This window comes from Haliaeetus leucocephalus, unplaced genomic scaffold (genome assembly GCF_000737465.1).
Source record: "Haliaeetus leucocephalus isolate CR32 unplaced genomic scaffold, Haliaeetus_leucocephalus-4.0 Scaffold751, whole genome shotgun sequence".
Lineage (NCBI taxonomy): Eukaryota > Metazoa > Chordata > Aves > Accipitriformes > Accipitridae > Haliaeetus > Haliaeetus leucocephalus.
The window spans coordinates 6555075-6575277 of NW_010973187.1; the positions used below are offsets into that span (position 1 = coordinate 6555075).

At 35.4% G+C, this 20203-nt stretch overlaps 1 protein-coding gene across 1 annotated transcript in view; it reads left to right on the forward strand.

Moving 5' to 3' along the window:
- The window catches only part of ORC5 (origin recognition complex, subunit 5), a 73426-nt gene that overhangs the window by 25074 nt on the left and 28149 nt on the right, over positions 1 to 20203 (forward strand). Inside the window, exons 12-13 of the mRNA XM_010580902.1 lie at positions 954 to 1001; positions 7767 to 7877. Coding sequence (XP_010579204.1) covers positions 954 to 1001; positions 7767 to 7877 — 159 coding nt within the window. The remainder of the gene's footprint in view (positions 1 to 953; positions 1002 to 7766; positions 7878 to 20203) is intronic.

Sequence of the window (20203 nt, forward strand, 5' to 3'; positions counted from 1 at the left end):
CTGATTCATTGAGTATGCTTATAAGGTGTACTTGTTAATAAGGTATACTTCTCAAGGCTGTGGAAAAACTCATCAGGTGATATTTTGAGAACTAGCACTTAACTATGTTTAAAGAATATTATACTTGTACCTTTCCACCAATTTTACATCATTGTCATGTCTCTCTGTCTTTTTAACCCATTCATTTGTAACATCTTGTTTACTATATTCCTGTCCTTGTCTTGCCCTCAGATTTTCAGTTGAGATCCAAGAACACTTGATTATTTTCTTTGGACAGCCCTTCCTTTCTTAATGCTGCTTTAAAGCTGCGCCTTTTTAAATTATGTTCCTTTTCCCGCCCCATCTTCTGTTTGTCATTTAGCTCCTGCACCTTGAACTATCTTTGTATTTTATCGATTGAATTCCTGGTTCTCATTCTGCCAGCTTGCGTACCATCCAAATTTGAAAATGGAGCAGATAAAAGATGAAAATTCAGATGGATTTTATGCATGGATACATTTGAAAAATGAAGTGACCATCATTTAAACTTCTCTGGAAAAAGAAGTGAAACGTCTGTCTTTTTCATTAGACGATTGAGGATAGGAGGAGGATGGTGGCATGAAGTCATATTAAAAAAAAATTTTTACTGCCTCTTCTCATCAGTCCCTGATTAGATCAGAAAAAAAACTTATGCACGTCACCAAAAAATAATAGTGTGGTGGGTTTTGGCTTTGCACCATGTGGGACACAATGAAGCAAGAAGTAAGCCAAGTGTAATTTTAGGGCTTCTGGTAAGAAGGATCGCTGGTAGCATCAGAGACAAATACTGGAGATGTAGTAAAGAAGGAGACCCAGACTAGCATACTAACATACATAGTGTACAATTCTTTGTTGACTGTTTTGATTCTGTCTTTGCTATAGAAGGAGCATAAAATAATTTACATACGATATTTGCTCTTGTCTGTTGTTTACAGCATCATGGGAAAATTAGAAAGACCAACTTTATGAAGAAACATGAAAAGGTATGTATTTTATCTTTCTAAGCTGAGCTTGGCAACAAGTATTTTCTTTCTACTGTACTGCTGGTTTTGTGTTTTGTTTTGCCTTATTGTTTACTGTAGAAACAACAGAATTGCATAAATAACAATTATTGGTGCATTTGTTCATATGATACAAATTTCTGTATGATACACACATTTTTATTTCATTAAAATTTAACTGTAGCATAAATTTGTCTTCTAAAGCCATATTTCTGTATATAACAAAATGTGCTGCTTAAAGCTAGTTAAAGGACATCGTACATGGAACAGCCAGATACCAGAATTTCTCTCAAAGATGTTAGAGTAATAGGTGGTTAGTAGTTTTGAAAGTCAAGTCACTTGAATTCCCAGTGAGGCATAAGAGCTTAAGTTTGTGTGTTGAGGCTTGGAAACTTTGCACTCCTGTCTGTTGTTTAGGATTCTATCAGACTATTAACTAAACTTTTCATGGTTAGAAATAGGTAAATATCATTGATTTCAGTGGAGCTATACCAGTTTTTACTGACAGAGCCTTGATATGCTAGGAAAAGCAAATACCTCTATGTATATTTATTTAATTTATTTAATTGTAATGTAAATAGAGAAATCAAATTTTAACATTTGTAACTTGTTGACTTGTTTTTAAACAAATCTGTAAATGAAAAGCAGTGCAGACAGCACTAAATCCCTGCTGAAACAATCATTATATCCTTTTCTTCTCTCTGCTACAGCCAGTGTAAATAATATGAGAAAAATTTTAAAATTATACTTAGCCCAATAATCCTTTGCTTCTCATCCTTCCTATAGCCTTTTCCCTAATTTTCCTCCTGCCCCTGCAGGAGGACAGAGTCCTTGGCTATCCAAAGACTTTTTTCCAAGTTCTCTTATTTCTGTAGGGGGACAATTTTTGCATGTGAAAGTGTAAGTGAGCATGGTTTTACTTTAACAGTGCAATGTGTTGCACCGCTAGGTAGATATTTATGTAAATTTAAGAATTCTGAAGTTTCTGAATATGCGTGTCCTGTACACATAGACCTTGTGTGTTTTGTGGCTGGCATGTGGACTCCTGAGAACTTCAGAGCGTTTAAACATTTTCAGGAGTGGTGAATTCTTGAAATACCTCCATGTCTTAATTAGCTGATAAATAATTTTCAGGAGAAGGAATAATTATTGTATCTTAGACCAAAATGTTCTTCTTTCCTTGCATCCTCTGCAGGAAAGTTGTTTTGTTTTATTCTTTCTTGGCAATAGATTTCCAACTTGGGAACAAGCAGGGAGATGGGAACAGCTAGGAACATAAAAGAAAGAGGAAAATAGAGATTTGATAAAGAAATACTGAGGTCGTAATCACCTTAACTGTACCATAGAGCTTGTTCTCTTGTGTCATTATTTATGTTAAAGGGACTTGTATCCAGGTTCACTACTTAGTGTTCAGAAGTGCCTGCATTAATCATAAATTGGTTTTTATTTTATTATTGCTCCTGCAGCAAACTAAATGCTGAGTAGGTACAGAAACAGAACAGAAGGAGGTACTAAGGAAAGAACTGTAAATGAAGGTAACTCAAACAAATGTAAATAAACATAATGTAAACAAAATTCATGGTCAAAAAGATGAGTAAGATTTCAGTTACTTTTTTAACTTTTAGGTTAATTCTAATTCTGTAGACTTTACATTTACCCTACAACCTAAGCATTGAACTGATTCTGAAAGCATGGTTAAACATGTGTGCAGCTAAAGAAACTTGGTTTGTTCTCCAACTGTAACAAGTAACTTGCATAATCAGGAAAGACTTCTAAGACTGCAAATGATCTAATTCTTGCACCTCTTTGTTCTATTAAAAACTAGTGTTACTTTGAGAATTAGAACTTCATAATCCTAATAAGTCAAATATAGTTAACAGAAAATATCTCTTGAGTTGACAGTGTTACATTAAACTCTGATTGCATGCAAGAAACAGGAGTGCGTCTTAGGGTTTAACAAACGGGACGGGAACTTTGTGGCATTTTGAGAGTACCTTTGCTTCTAGTTACAGAGCACTGGTTCTCTGCTTATGTGTTGCTTTATAGTTTACAAGTAAGGACCCTTTTGCTCTAAGTATTGATGCCAGAAACTGAAACTGCTTGTAGGTTAGAGAACAGTCTGGTCTTGCAAGTTTTTGAGGCATGGTAGCTGTGATAACGGAGAACAGGACTGCAGGTCCCAACAGGATTTTCCAGACCTATGTTCCTTTTACTGTACCTTTATAAACATTTGCACAGAGATACAGTCACCCAGATGTAAACTTATATATTTTGGTACTATGATTCTGTAGTGAGGGAACCTGAAATACAGGGATAAAGGATTACCTGTGTAGTGTTATAAATAATGGCTCACTTGCTTCAGTTGGTGTGATAGCTTGTATCAATATACCTTCCCTCAGAGGAGCTTGTCTAAAGACTGATTTACAGATCAGATTCGCCTAACTCCAAGTGGGTGCCTGCATCTAAGCTAGTGTCTTTTTATAGACAGTGCAGAGCTAGTTGATGCAGTCATTGGATTGTAGGGTGTGATTCGTCTCATACTAAAGTTGGTTCTATGTTCAGTCAGATGAATTGCACCATAAACTGTATTGATTAGATTTCTACTGGCTATAATGGGAACTTAGGAAACTAGTTGGGCTGTATATACCTACTTGGCAGGAAGCTAACATTAAGTGAAATAAATCCTTCCTTAAAAGTTTAGGTACAGCCAGACTAAAAATCTGTTTCTTGATTCTTAACTCTGTTCAGTCCAGAGGCCATGGGGGTTTTTATTAGAAAAAGTAAATCTTGTGAATGAGGGGAAAAAAATGGACTTTATCATTCTATTAATTGCCTTGTTGCTGATAGCAGCAGAATTTGTTGGGTTTCTTTGCATGATTGCCCTGGAACAATGTTTTTCCAGTTTAGTGACAAGTGAGAGATCTTCTGGTGAAGCTACTTTTGCAGGAGTATGCTTTTTTCAGATGTCAGTCCATCAGAGGATCAAATGTGTTGGTGTGGGTTATTTTACTGGAAAAGAGTTTTGTCTAGTATATCTGCTTCAACTTCAGTCTAGGATTTGTTTTGTATCAGAATTTCTAGCTTACAACTAAAGACGATTCATTGCCATAGCAACCAGGGAAGTTCAGAAATGCCTTCTGCTAAAAAAAGTGAGAAGTATAGTTCTGTCTTTTAAGTATATGCTTAAAAGGTTGAAAATTCAGCCAGCTGAGGTTAAGGACTTTCCTTTGTGCAAGTAATTTAGTTTGGGTTAAGCTTTTGCTCTTTAAAGAATGCTTTTGCTTCTCATTCTTGTTCATGAAATTTTGGAATGTGAACATGTGGCTCGCATTTGTGGGACAGTGAAGGACTTAGGCCAGTTAAACAGTGGGAACATGAAACTCTGTAGATAAAAAGCACAAGTATAGATAGTGGCAGTTGGGGAAAAGTCTTTTTTGAACCATTAGACAAGTGTGTTGCCAAGGTGGAAAGATGATAGAGGACTCACAGTGTTAATTTGATGGCTATAAAACTTTTTGAAGAGGTTTTCTAAATGTGGAAGGTATCTTTGTTTTTAAGTGAGCTGAGGGTCCCTTGGATTTTTATAAATACTATTTTATGTAGTATTCTGCCTTAGCTTCTTGCCGAAGATTTCTAAATGTTTCACCATGTTCTGTTTGGAGGGACTTCTAAACCATTCTTATTCATCCAGGAATTTATTTCTATCAAAGAAATAAAAATGAAGTGGTGCTTCTAGAAGTTACACTCTCTTAGAATTAACTCTTCTGACTTCCAGAAGAAAGCATTTCTCTCAAATAATTTGAAAGTTCAAAATAGTATTCTGTCTAATGAGAGAGCTGATAATATTAAGCGCAAGAACCTTGTGAAGTAATTGCATACTAAACACAACTTCAGGGGTTACTACATGCTAATTGTGCTTGCTAGCTGCTTGGAGTGCACACATTTTAATTACTGTATGTTTGTTGACTTTTTCTGTTGATAATAAAGAATATGCTTCACAGAACTGGCGTGTTTAGAAAGAGAAGGGCAGGGGATTGTACAGTTCATAACTTACACCATACCTTCATTCTTGACTGAGGGTGCCGTGCTAAAGTTGTGACTACATGTTTTCATTATTTTTCACACTGCTTTCTTTGTTAGCCAAGAGGTAGCTTTGGGGACACCTCCTGGATTTGAAAAGCTAAAGCATGTATTGGAAATATATACTTTTTGTTTTGCTGAAGAAATGAGTGGTTGCGTTTCACTGTTGACTAACGCCATAGATGTGCTCGTGATATATTTGAGACGTATTCTTTCCCAGAAGCATTTTGAAACAAACTTTCTTTTGAAATTCCTCTTTAATCTTGGCTGCTCTGTTAGTAAGAAGAAACTAATGTACGCTACATTGTCAGAACTTTTGACAGTCTGGGTCATAAATAAATCTCTGTAGTCCTAACAATGCTGCCTGAGTTGTAATACTACCCAGTTCTGCCCTATGAACTGTACTTCTCCTTTTTGTGGAATGGGTTATTTTAAAAATATTTAACATTGAAAAATCAGGAACTCATATTTCTGTGAATTCAGTTGAATTCAACGTTACTACATATGATAACCTGTAATGCCTAAAGTGTCCATCAGTGCCAGCTAAGGTGTGAAGATGATGTGTATGGTGCAAAAGAAGGGTAAGGGAGAGAACAGCTCTGTAAATGCAAAGTTGAGTAAATATGCTGTGTTCTGATAACACAGTTTGTCTGTAGCTGGCAGGTAGCTCTTTATACAGCAGCTCTTACCAGCAAAGGAGCTGACCTTGGGTTCAGCCAGCTGAACTCTGCTTTAGCCAGCTAAAGTCATGTGAGGTGGATGTACTCTGGGCCCTCATGCTCAGCGCTCTTTGGGCTGCATCTTGAATACTCTGTCCAGTTTTGCCCCCCTCCAGTACAAAACACATATCAATAAACTGGAACAAGTTCAGCAGAGAGGTATCAAAATGGTCAGAGGCTGGAGCACTTGCCCTGCAAGGAGAGGCTGAGGGAACTGCAGTTGTACAAGCTGGAGAAGGGAGGCCTAAAACCAGCCTGTTCCTGTACCTGCAAAGAGATCATTAAGGTTCTATGATACAAAGGTGGATGGTGAGAGGGTGAGAAACGACGAGTGTAAGCTGAAATGAGATGTTTATACTGGATTTAAGGAAAACCTTTTTCTTTATGAGGACAGCCAGGCAGTGACACTGGTTTCCCAGAGGGGTGGTGCAGTCTCTGTCCTTGGAGGTTTCCAAGAGTGCACTGGTAAAATCCTGAGCAACCTGGCCTGATCTCCTAGCTGACCCTGCTCTGATCAGGAGGGGTTTGACTAGAGACCTCCTAAGGTCCCTTCCAGCTGGAATGATCTTATGATTGAGTGTATTTTAAGAAAGTAGAAATATAGTAGTAAAGGCATTTCCTGTGCAAAACAGCAAGTTGAAGTGTTCTCATTTCTAATTTCCCGATCAAAAATGTTTTCTTTGGTTTTGGTATCAAAATGGTAACGTTTTCATTGTGGTATAAAGGAAGCAAAAGAGAAAATGAAAACTAAAAAGTTAAAATCAGCCAAAAATATAAAAAAAATCAGCCATTTTGTTGGAAAAAACCACGCAGTTAATACATTTTATTCCTGCAGAGATAGTTGATTGATTTTTTTGTTTTGTTTTGGTTTTTTTGTTGTAAATTAGTTTTAGAAATTGAAATTCACAAAAGAGCTGAGGTGGGTGAGGACCTCTGGTCTGGTCCAACCCCCCTGCTCAAGTAGGGTCACCTAGAGCAGGTTGCTCAGGACCATGTCCAGTTGGGTTTTGAATATCTCCAAGGATGGAGATTCCACAACCTGCCTTAGGCAGTAAGTTGTAGTGTTTAACAGCTCTCGGGGTAAAAAAAGGTTTTTTTCCTATGTTTAAATATAATTTCCTGTATTAGAATTGGTCCCCATTGCCAAGTTAGTCTACTCATGTTCTAGACTGTAAGGCTGTTTATTGGAGTAGTTTAGTATGGCATTTAAGATGAGGAACTCTTGTTATGATTTTGCACCTCTGTGAGAGGAAGTGAAAAGACTTTGACTAAAACAATTCAAAGAAGGTGGATATGTTGATACTTTAGCAGAATCTTCTCTTTTTATGCTTTTTCAAAAAGCAAATGCTAGTAAAATATTTGTCTTCAGTAAGCAAAATATACTTAAAAGTTGTTTGATACTTGTATAGATTTATAAAGCTATTGTTCTGTTATGTGCAGTACTTTCTGGGTGATCATGGATTATAGACTGACTGTAGACAATAGACTAAATCTAAACCTTTACGTTTTTTCACTAGCTACAAACTCTGTGCTTTTAAGAAGCCCAACTTGTCTTACTGTTGATAAACTGTGAAGAAAACTATGTGCACTGTGAGAATGCCATAAAATGCGGTCTTTCCTCTTTAATGCTTAGATTGGGCAAGGTAATTTAATAGGACAAGTAAATCTATAACTAGTGACAGGAAATTTGGCATCAGATCTTCTGTTATAGCTCAAAAATGTTGCTATTTATTGTGCAGTTTGAACTCTTGCCATGTTAAATAGAGCTCTGTCTATGTCTTTGTGATCAATAAGCATGTATTCAGTGTTTTCCATAATATGTAAGTGGCTGTGTGAAACACTACTGTGAATTATAGTGCCTCCCCAGAGACTAAAAAGATGTGAGAATAACATCGTGTGGTACTCCAGGAAAGATCTATTGGATTGAAAAGTATTGTTTCTGTTGCAGACCAGTAATCACCTCCTTGGGCCAAAGCCATTTCCCTTGGACAGACTATTAGCAATATTATATAGTATTGTGGACAACAGAGTTGCTCCAACTGCAAATATATTTTCCCAGGTGAGTGTGTACTTACTTTCTTTATTTCCTTTTTAGTATCTGGAATTTTTGAAAAGGTTTTACATTGTTTTTTGTAAGTCATCATTCTAATTAAAAGTAATGAGAAAACAACCACAACAGTAATTTAAGTTGAAGGCTCAGAGTAATATTTATCTGTATTACTAGCTATGAATTCAAGACTTTCTGTATGATGATCTGAAACCTTCTAATAGCTAACTTTTTCCTGATCCTGGACTGTGTGATCTGTGCTGGTTAGTTCCTTGGCTTCTCATTGAAGTCTGTAGCCTGTTTGTATTTCAAGTTAAGTGTCTAAAAGTTCACTGTCCTATGGCCAAAATTAGTCACATTGGAACACATGTAACATAAATGTAGTGATGAGGAAGGAGCAGAGGAAGAATAAGGTATTTGCAGGTGAAAGCTGTTTACTGTGATACATGTATCTTGTTTTTCATTTGGACCAACTTGGCTTGCAGAGGAGAGTCAGTATCCGGTTTCACTAGATGGCAGCATAACTATAGAGTTGAGTGGAATTAAGTAAATGTAGAGTTTTCTCTAGAGCTCTGAGTTTGTCAAGTGCAAATACTTATTCTGTATAAGTAAAGATAGGGGTTTTTTGTCTACTTGATTCTTAGATCTTTCATGTCCACCTTAGAATATCTCAATTTCTTTCCTGCTTTCCAGTTGTGCTTAACTTTTACTTATAGAAGTATTTTCTACCTTTCCTTGTTAGGTCTCAAGTTTAACCAAGGATTATTTAAATCTGATGTCTGTATTCATGTAAAGTTCTAGGAAACGTATGCTCAAGATGCCTAAACAATTTTGCTACTGCTTTTATCATCGCTGTTCAGTGCTCACACGAATTTTTGGCAAAATTAATCTCCCAACTTTGTAGAATAACCAACCATAAATATACATATTGTAAAATCAGGCAATAGAGAAGCTAGAGAGTTGTAGTACTTTATTTAATGAGTGGTATGTGAATATCTTTGTTAATAGTGGTGGGGACCCAGGTGCTTTACAGATGCAGTAGGCAACTTACACCTTCACATAATGTTTTCTCTCAAGCTTCTTTAGTTAAAAGTTATTATATGATCTGAGGCACGAGAAATTTAGACAACCACAAAAAATCTGTTAATACAAGCATTTACTTTTTTGTAACTAGATGAGTGGTTTTTCAGCTTACAGTCTACAACCCTTGAGATGTCAATGGATTAGCTTTCAGAGGTGTTCAGGAAGTGGCTGAAAAAAAATCAAGTTTAGACATGTTTATGCATCCTGTACTTGTTTCTTGCCTTTCTTCTGTCATCTCACAGCGCCTCAGGAATTCACTGTGCTTTCAGAAGGAACCCTAACTCTGTATTTCAAAGCTACGTTGAAGTTTCCTATGGGCAAATGCCATATGAAAGGACATCAAAGGTGGCTGAGGCAGGCAGTTTCTGACCAGACTTTGGATGATGCCTGCAGTCTTGTAGCCACTTATAGGAACTTTGGTGTACAAAGAGCACAGGGACCTTACTGTTCATAAAAATGGATAAATTTGGTCAGCTGTATCTATTCACTTTTTTTTTTCTGGCTAGTGTCAAATGTAGCCTGAGATAAATCCTTTTTTATGAATGTTGTGTTGATTCTTTAATTCACTGTGCTGTGAAGTCTGTTGATTGAGTTGTCAGTCAAGGTATTGGTCACACTGCTTTCCTTACAGGTTGCTGGTTTTGTATTTTGCTCTAGGTAGTGCATTTTTTGATTTAAGACACAAAGTGTTGAAGCTGAAACTTGGAATACTGAGGCAAAAGGTGGTTGTCTTGTTTAATGATGTTAGTTTATCAACAATGATTGATCTAGGTTTATTTTAGTATGAAACGGGAGTCTTATGAGACTGTTACAGAAACTCAAAAGAAAATGAGATACAATCCAAGTAGTGTTCAGATTAGTTTCACTTGTGCTCTAAATCTATGGATGATCCACCACGTAGGTACTTCTTGTTTTTTAAGCCTTTCTGCAAGCATTTGAAGACACACACTGTCACTGTGATCTTTCAACAAAATTTCATTTTTAAGATGGAAAGAGTGCAACCTTTAAGGCATAAGATGAAAGAACAGGCAAGAAGCAAAACAATTGACTGTCCAACTGCAGCTGTGAAGTTTAGAGCTTTGCCTGAACTTTGATAGTCTCAGGGAGCAAATTTCAGTTTAATTTATTCAAGTAATGTAAAAGGGGATGCTGATGCTGACACGACTGGGACCACTACGTGGTAAAACTTTTGTGTAGGTGGTTAGCTGTACAGTCTCTTCATTTTTGGCTATCAAAACTATCTTGGTATACTTAAGTCCTGAATGTATTATATAACAGACTTTTCCCATGTATTTTCAAAATCAGTATGTCTGCATATTGAACATGCATTCCAGAGGACAGGAAAAATGTCATTATTCCAATGCACAGTTAAGTAGTACTGAAGACATAGTTTGTATATGGAGTGTAGTTCCCCCTTAGACTAAAGTGCAGAATGAAAAAATTCAAATAAATGCTTCATCCTAATTTAGAGTGTACACTAGATGGCAGTGTTATCTGTAATCTTTATTTTTCTGACTATGCAGATTAAGCTATAAAGATAGAAAAAGATTCTAGTAAACCTTAACTGGGTTAGGGCAAAGAAGTTGAGATTCAATCTGTTTATACCAAGATAAAATCTTATATTTTTGTAATATTTTTAATTATTAAAACAATTTTTGCATTAAATTTTAGTTAAAAATTCTTGAAATGTCTAATGTAAAGTAACATAAAATACAATAGAATTTAAAATAGATTTTGGAAGTAGTTTAATCTGAGCGTAACATATAATTGCATTTTTTTTCTTGAAATAGTTTAAAACAATTTATATTTCACTGATTTTCGACATTAGTTATTCTGTAAATATATTTTTAAAATAAAGTAAATATTTAGGAGCTGGGTTATCCTTAGCAGTATTGATTCATTTTATTGGTAGATACCGCAAGCTTTTATTTTCTTGTTTGTGTCTACAGCATGGAAATCGTTCTTGAATTGTGCAGAAGTTTAAAATGTTTTAAATCAAATATTTGGCTTCTTAACTGATTCAACATTAATTTTTATGTGCTCTTTAATTTGTAAACTGAAAAGCTGTACATGAACCAAATACTTATTAATTCTCCCCACGTTCAGTCAGAAAATAGCATGCCTTGGTTTTAAAGTTGATCAACAATCTCAGTCAAGATTCAAGAAGGACTAGCAGCTGCTTTAAGATCTGTCATGTTGCTGATTTTGTGATATTTCTTATTGCTTCGTGGGTTTTGTGCATAATTTCTATTCACATGAAAATTCCAGTTATTAGCTTTTCAAAAATGAAATTTTATGCTAATAAGCAGCAAAAATTCAATTTTCTGTTTAATGCTAGGGTTTATTGAAAATGTTTCATTTTCACTAAATAGAATTTCAACTTAAAATTTGAATCTTAATCTAACTTCTGCCTTTTAATGTTAATTAGTCCTTAAAATGGTCTCATACTTATTTCAAACAAAAAGTTAACATGTTCCTTTCAGATGCATTATCTTTGCAATTGATACGAGACTAAGTTTTTTCTGCTGTAACTTCTTGCTGTAATTGGGTTGCATGAGAAAGAATTGGGCTCATTCATTTTCTTTCTCCTCACTAACTAGTACAAGGGAGTAGCACCAGGGAGAAAAAACAAACATGCAAATTTCTGCTTCTGCAAATGAAAATTGTTTCAGTTACCTCCATAAAAGTTGAAATTTCTCTTGGTTTTGTGCTATTTAAAAAAAAAAATGACACATCTAGTGAGGATTGTTTGAGAGGCAGTTAAAGTAAGATTTTTATTTATTTTTTTAAAATTTTAGCTTATTGATGTCAGTACATATGTGAATATAGGTCTATATTCACTTGAGAAGTTTTCAGTGCTCCCTTTCCTCCAGAATATTCATATGTTTTTCTTAGTAGTTCTAACTTGTCATGATACTGGCTTTTAACACGTTGTGTGTTACTGTAGCATGCCACTGAATTTGTTTGAATTTATTTGCTTGGTTTTTAAACCAAGAGATAACAGACATTAAAGCACTATTGATTTCTGCAACCATTTCAGAGGACAAGATCTTTAAATGTTTTTCTTCAGATGCGCTTTTGTGTAATAATTTAATAAGTTGAATATGGTATTGCCACCAGCACTGGGCAGTTACACTCTGTGCCTGGGACGAAACTTGCACAGTTGATGTTCTGGTTGGATATATGGCGAGGTCGAGCATGTGGCTGAAGAATTTTAAAAGATAAAACATTATTTTTTAATGATGAAAAAGTGTGAATGTACTTTCACACAGTGCTAAAAGCAGTGCAGCTATGTCTGCATCCTACAACAACAGATAAGTCATAGGGCTCCCTTACCCAGGTACAGCAGTTGATGCTTTTTCAGGCTTAGAGAACAACCAGGAGCATGATTTGTGTGTCCACATGGACCCACTGTGCAGAATATGAAATGTGCATTGTGTCCAAGTGCAATTGTTAGAGAACGGAGGGATACAAAGAAACTTTATAATGCCTCCCGCAAGTGCATTTTGCAAAGGTTCTGAGAGTCTATTCAGTTCTGGTTTGTAGAAGAGTAGTATTTCATTTTAGGTTTCTCACATTTAGACAGAAATATAACATTGTTCTCTTTAGGAAAATGTGCCTTAGTATAGGACACATGAGTCAATTTATGCATGAAACGTTGTGCAAGAATTATCAGCACTGCTTTAAATTATATCAGCTCATTTTACATTGAAGGGTACAAGGGCTGTTAATGTCATATCATAACCAGTAAGCAAGTAGATATTTTTGTTGTCATAGTTATGGTTTCCAAGCCAAAATTAAACAATATTTTTTCCTCTACCAAAATGATTTTTCAATTGCTTCTTCAAATCAGTTCAGTTCTAACCATTTTTCATTTCCTACCTGTTTTATCTTGCTTCCTCTTTGTTGTGAAATATGCTTTTCATAAAGAGGATTGACTAGATCTACTTATACTTTTGAGCTATGATGTTACCTGTAGTAGGTAAAATGAAATGAAAGCCTTTGTCTTGCATACTTTCACATATTTTATTCCTATTAATACATCCCTGAGTGTTTGGAAAGACATCTGTGCAGAGAGGTGTGATAACTTCTCACAATATACTAATAACTGAAAATTACTGAATAGGTAACTGATCAGTAACTTCAGTTCTATTTGCGTTTTCACTCTAATGCATTAAAGTTGGACTGTTAGGTCATCTTAAAGTTTGGTCTCTACATTCAGAATCAGGTTTGGTTTTACTGTTACTCATATTCAGTGAATATTTTCAGGTAGATTATAGTACATTTGGAAACAGGGATTTCTACAAAGGCTCTTTATCGCTGTGGGAATATGGTGACACATCAGGTATCTTACACATCATAGTCTACATTTCATTTATTAGACATTTCTTATCTGTTCAATACTAGATCTAAGAAAAGCATAAAAGCATCTGAATTTCCCTAAGAGTACTACAAATGCCTGAAACTAATGTAGGTACAAATGTGTAAGAATTTGGAACAAAGGTTAACAAACTTAAAATTTTCCAATCTGGCAAAACGATAAACAGCACTGCAAATTGTTGGCCACAGAGCAAGAGCTTTTTACCTGAAGTTAGAGTAAGTCTGCAGATAGGAAATTCAGAGTAGTGTGTGAAGTGCCAATGTAATATGGGTCTATTAGAAATACACAAAAACACTGGTGTACATAGCATGCTTCCAGCTGGAGGGAGCCACAGGAATGTAATTTCCTTTAATTAAAAAAAAAAAGTGCCCTTTCCTGGAGCATAAAAATCTGAAAGGTTTGTTTTCATTTTTGTCTTGCTTTCTTGTCTGTCTTACATGGATAGATTAAAGAATAGCTAGTATTAGGTATGTAAACTGGAATGGTACATGGCAATTTACCTGCAAGATTTCTTTGTCCCTGTTGTGTTAGAAGCATACTTTATATCTTGCTTCTTCAGATGAGAATTTCATATTTAAAATTCCTTTTTTTTGTAAATTGCCGACTATGGTAAAATGCTGATTGCAAGATGGGAAAGGTGTCTGATTTTATTATCTACTTATTTGATGCAGGGTTTGCTTTTATTATGGCATAGCCTTTTTGGACATCAGATAACCACATCAGGATTGTAGTACTAACTCTGTTAGTGCTTTATGTTAGATCACCTTGATGTAGCAAATTTGATAAAAGAGGAATACTGTCAACTTAACAGGTTTTTTCAAATGGAAAACACTATAATTGCTTCTGTAAGCTCAGATTGTATTAAAGTTTGAAAATACAAAGTTTTCCATTCTACACTTGACAATGCTTGGCAGAATGAGAATTATACGTTTTTGCTAGATCAGCTGTTCCTGTATTGTGTTCCAGCTTTCCTTGCTATTGCGGGAACTGCTCATAGGAACATTTTACATCTGGCCTGAGTAGAGCCTTTAACACTAATAGAATACTCTCCACTGAAAAGTGAGCAGGTAGGTGAGTTTCCAGAGAAAAAGGTCTAGTTAAAAAGGTGTGTTGTGCTATGCTATTCCCTAAGAGGCCTTATTATGAAGCAGAATGAAGATGAATGGGAGCTGTTTTTATTTTAGAGTGTGTGAAAAATACAGAACATTCTCAAGTATTGGTTATATGTCCGTAAGTAGATTATTTTTTTGCCATGAGTCTTTTTGAAAACAAGCAAAGTGCTGGAAAAATAAAAATTCCTGCTGATTCTGCTTTTTCTTCTCTGAAACAACTTTCATTTGCTTCCCCTTCACTGTGAAAGTTCCAAAGTGTTGTGCATGTCTTTTTTCTGGGTAACCAGGTAGAGTCAGTGCTAAAATTTTACCTGAAATAATTGAGAAGTTTGTAGCAAACATCAGCTACATAAGGGTGTGGGATGACTTCTTGGTAGAATCTATTTCTATTCTGTTCTCAGATGAATTTAGCATTCAGAACTCGTGATTGGAGTTCATATTGTGGTGAGTTTTCTTGTTGTTGAATTTTTTTTTTTAAAAAGGTTTTTAATCTGATAGATAATATTGAGAGCTGATTCAAGACATAATTACAGTATATGATGCATTTGAATTTGGAAAGTGTCTTACTTTGCTTTATACACCCATTAGGCAGTACTGAGCAGCAGTACCTCAAAATTAGGTAAAGATTCAAATAGTTGTATACAAAAATGTTGATATATTTGAATAATTCTTTTATATGTTAAAATGTTGAATTATTGAGTATCAAGTAGTGAACATTCAGAAGTGAGATGATTGTAAAAGTTAGTGTCTCCTGGAGTTGTGTTATGTACATTTTCTTAAATTTTGTTTCTGGGATATAAACAAACATACTGTTATGTATTTCCCTATTTTTATAATTTGAGTTCTAGGCTTAAATTGCAAGAGAGGATGTCATCAACCTCTGCTTCTGCCCTATTGATTTAATCTGCAAATGACTGTTTGCATTTCACTGTCCTCCTCTTCCTTCAGAGGAAAGTACATAAAATTACACAGCTTAATCCAGTCTGGCCATGGGAGTTGTCATCCCCAGAATGGTCCTGCTGTAATTTCTTGTAGGGGGGAGCATTTACTTGTACCAAAAAATGGAACTAAATGGAAAAGGTCTTAAAAGCTTTTTTTTTTTCTTTTCTTTTTTTCTTCATAAGAACAGTTAAGATTTATGGTATACCTCTCTATCTAGTCCATCAGAAGACCTTTGCTTCATAGCCTTCCAATGACAGGAATGATCAAATATAAACTGTAGACTCTGGGGTTATCTCATTCTCATTACTGGTCCAAATAAATTTCACTTTCAGTGTGAGGGAAGATACGTAGACACATCTTGCTAGCAGAGAATACTTGTTAGTCTTACAGAATGTCATATACAACATTATTATATAATTTGTATATCCCCTGCAGGTTTATTGTCCAAATGGGTTTGTAATGCAACCTTTTGATCCTGTGACTTCATGGCTGCCCATACCTAAAAGATTTTTTTAAATTGTTAGAACAGCTTTCTTAGCAGTTGGAAAATTTGTAGCTGCATTTTTTTTGGATAAGTTTATATTATTACTGTTGTACTTGATCCTAATGCCTATATTCTTTTATAAGTGTATTCTACATCAGACATGTTTTATTTTGCTGGATCTGTCTATTAATTAGAAAGCGCAGTAATCTATTGATCAGTACTCTGTTCATTTTTCAGTAGGTTTGGGAAGATGGTGATAAGGGGTAATAAATAACTCTTATTTTCTTATTTTCTGTTATTGGTCACTGGACTAATCTGGCAGAAAATCATGAGCTGAAATGGGAACTTAGTGTGATGCACAGCATGGCAACATAGGTTAACACTTTAGCACTAACTATGGCAGCTTGAGAGAGCCTGCTGTTAAGCAAAAGGAGATGAGAAAACATTACTTAATTTTAACCAGATAGCTGACTGTATTTTTTTTTTTTTAAGTTTCAGCATGGCCATGAATGAAAATAAAAGTATTCGTAGTTCAAGTAGTACTTCCTAACTAAAATTGTGAAGAAACTAATACGCTTGATTCTTTTTAGTTTTAGCTGATACAGAAAAGATCTTTTAGAAAAAACTGTTTGAGCTATGTTATGTTTTTTGTCCTAGTTTGATCTTGTTTTCATTTTTGGGGGTATACTGTTAATACAGCTTTACAGTCTCTTGGGAGGCTTTCTTAATCAAATTCTATTCTATTCTATTAGAATTCTTTCTTTTCAGTAATTTAAGGTAGAAAACTTACCTTATTTCTGCAAAGAGCTTCTGGTATAATCGTGCCCAGCTTGGCACTTAATCTATGTCTTAAAAACACTTAAGGTATTTAAGATGAGATACTGTTGTGAATTATTGAAAACCAGTTTTATGGAAGAAATTTTGGTTATGGCAGGTGAAAGGCTATTGAGAGGGAGGGAGGGAGGACTTCAGAGGAGATCGAGTTTATCAGGAAGATAAAGAGAATTCCTAAATTTGTTCTTTTACCTAGAAAAATTGACTCATTTCAAAACTTTCTTGTTACTTAATCTTAGTTTTTTTTATTTCAGTAGCATCTCCCTAAGATTTTTCAGACTCTTATAAAATAGTAAGTAGCTATATGTTAAGGCTTTCCGAAATCGATTTACAATAATTTTTACTTTTCAAATACAATCAAATAAAAAATGTGATTTTGAGGTGGGCATGCAAGTTTGCTACAGTACTGATGAAGAGCTTTATAGAATCCGTGAATCTGTTAATGTACTATTTTGCTACCTTGTGCTTTAACTAATAATAGCTTTCACAAATAATTCTTGTGTTCCTGTGAACTCAATGTTATATATTCCTTTGTGCCCTTCACATGTCTTAGATTGCATGCTGTGTAACATAGGGAATGTGTTGCGTCAACCAACAGTTTCTTTAACTTCTGTGCTCTCGGCACGTTATTTGTAAACAGTATTTGAAGCTTCAAATTTTAACTTATCTATGAAAATGTGTTAGTGTATAAAAGTAGTAAATATGAATACATGAAAGATGAAACAGAGTTTCACTCCTTCCAAACTCTGACCTTTCCATCTCTTTCTTTACATACTTATTTAGAAATTGGTTTCATGTACTTAATAGAAGAAACATTGTTTAATACTCCAGGAACAAATTCACACTGTGTTTACATCAAGCAGTTGCAGCTGAAGCTTGTTAGTGATTGCCTCCCAGATTAAAAAAAAAATTCTTCACTGTGGTACATGAACTCCTATTGTTTGGAGATAAATAATCGGCTCATCCCCTCTTTAGGGAAGAACAAAGAACATAATAGTACATCTGGTTCATCTGTTAAGACAGCAAAGATTAATTAAGCAAGTACTGCACAACCTCTCTTGATAACATATATCTAAAAACAGCCTGTATATGGTAAGTTTTTTAATCACTTTGCTTTAACCATTTAGTGTATGCACATAATCTATTCCAGAATCACCAGCTATTCATAGAAATAAGTTAGGACACAATACTAAGTAAATTGGAGAATTAGGGTAGAGTTCATTAGTTCTCTTGCAAATATCTTGATTTAAGATGATATGACTAGGAAGGTATAAGACTAGAAAGAACCTGTTGAGCTCCCAGGTGACATAATTAACACTCTTCATAAAATTTATCTATCTCTTTCTTAAAAATAACTTGACTGGTTTCTCTGACAACTTGGATCACAACCTGTTCGGGGGAATGAACCATCTCTTTATTGAGCGTTTGTATAGAACCTGGTTCAGTGAAGTACAATTTCAAAACTAAAACTAGCCCTTGTGGTAAAACAGTTATGCTGAGGGTCCCCATTTCTTCACTTCTGTGGTGGCTAGAACTGATGTCTGATTCCAGGTTTAAGACTACTCAAGGCAATTTTGTCTGCTTTACTTTTTGCTGCCGTTGTCTTTTAACCTAAGTAGCTTTACTTGCTCCTTGGTGTTTACTTCAGCAGAGTTGTAAGGACACAGATATCCTGTCAAGATCTTAATTTTGCAAGCCTTTACTTATTAAATATGTCTTTTACTTCCCTGCACATATAATAATGTATATAATTACAACTTCAGGAATAGCATGAAAGATGGTTCAGAATCACTGGTCGAAGAGTTGGCTGTAATTTTATGTTCTTTGTACAGATACACTCCTTGGACTAGTTCTGATATGGTCCCCTCTCCCTGCCTAATGTGCTCTTGTATATCCCTGTCTGGATTATGTTCTCTTTAGGTACTTACACCCCACCTGTCACTTCAGCAAAATCAACTATATTGTATCACATGTGAAATAAATTTGTAGCATTGTATCTGTACCATGGACCCCTTCCAGGTTTTGATGAGGGTGGAAGGTACCGAGGCTGTGTACATGTACAATGTTAGAGCACAAGGTAGCAAAATGGTACATTAAAGAATATGTTGGATCACTTTGGTGAATACTTGCACTGTTTCTGCCCTGCCAGCTGCAGTCAGTTCTAGCTACTGACTTTATACTTGACATCCCTCCTCCCCTAAAGACCCTCTGCTGCTTTTTGTGTTCATTTGATAGGGGATAGTGTGGCTTGCCACAGTATGTTGGACAAAAGAAGAAGCTGCATTACAGTTAATTTGAAAGAGAAGATTTCAGAATATGAAGCTTGTTGACAAAAGAATGCCTCTTGATAAATGAGGAATAGTTAAGAATTGACATAATCTCTTTATCTATGGAAATGAAAACTGGAAAACATTTGGGGGAAGCAGTGTGGAAAACTGATAGCAAGTTATGAGTAAATTTCACGAAAAGTTTATATTCTTAGTAAACGTTGCAAATATTGCTTATTTAAAATATGAAGAGTGACAGAATAAGCTGAAATAAATCCTACAGTAGCTCAGACTTCAAAAAGCTTGATTCAGAAAAGTATGTTTTTAGGAAAAAATCCCTGTGATTTGGCTAATCAACAGGTGAATCTGCCATGAAATTTATTATTAAGTCTGAAAATGGTGCTGAATATCTGAAATTACATTAGGTGCTGCACAAGGTCTCTGTCCTTAACACCTTATGATTTAATTTCTCACATGAGGTGAAGGAGGGCAGATGACAGAAGAATTAATGTGATTATTTTGGATGAGATTGGTTCTAGCTATATATAAGTGTCTGCACAGTAAAAGTATACCTGAGCTAGTCACTTAGTGTGCTTTTCTAGTTAATGGAGAGAAATAGGCATGCAGAGAACATCATCCTTTGCACCCTGATGTAGACATGAGCATCTAAAACCACTCTGTTCATGAAAAGTTTTAAAATCTATATTAGGTTACAGTGAACCATGTCCTGATGGACTGATTTTGCTCCATCAACTAGAAATGGAGTCAAGACAGCCTCAGATACAAATATTTACATTCTAGCTATCTAAAGCTATTCTATCCTGAGGGACTAAAAAGTGTTTTCTCAGTAGTTATTCTTCATATTGACCAAAAGGTGTTTTCTCAGTAATTATTCTGAATTGCTTGTAAAACAAACAGAAGAACCCATCATCAAATATCCCATCCTGAATGTCATCATATTCCTTGTCAAAACGTTTGCGGAGTAGGGGAAATAATTGATTTGTACACCTTCCTACTCATTCCTCCTGCGGAGTAAGTTGGCCAGTTATGCTGCATTGTATACTTGGGAAGGGCATGCCCAGGGTTACATTGCATGGTTGGCCTTCCCATCCCTTTTTGCTGGACTGCTTTTGACTTGTTCCTGAGAACAAGTGCTGAAACCCTGTCTTTTCAATGACAAGGTGTCATGGTTTAACCCCAGCCAGAAACTAAGCACCACACAGCTGCTCACTCAC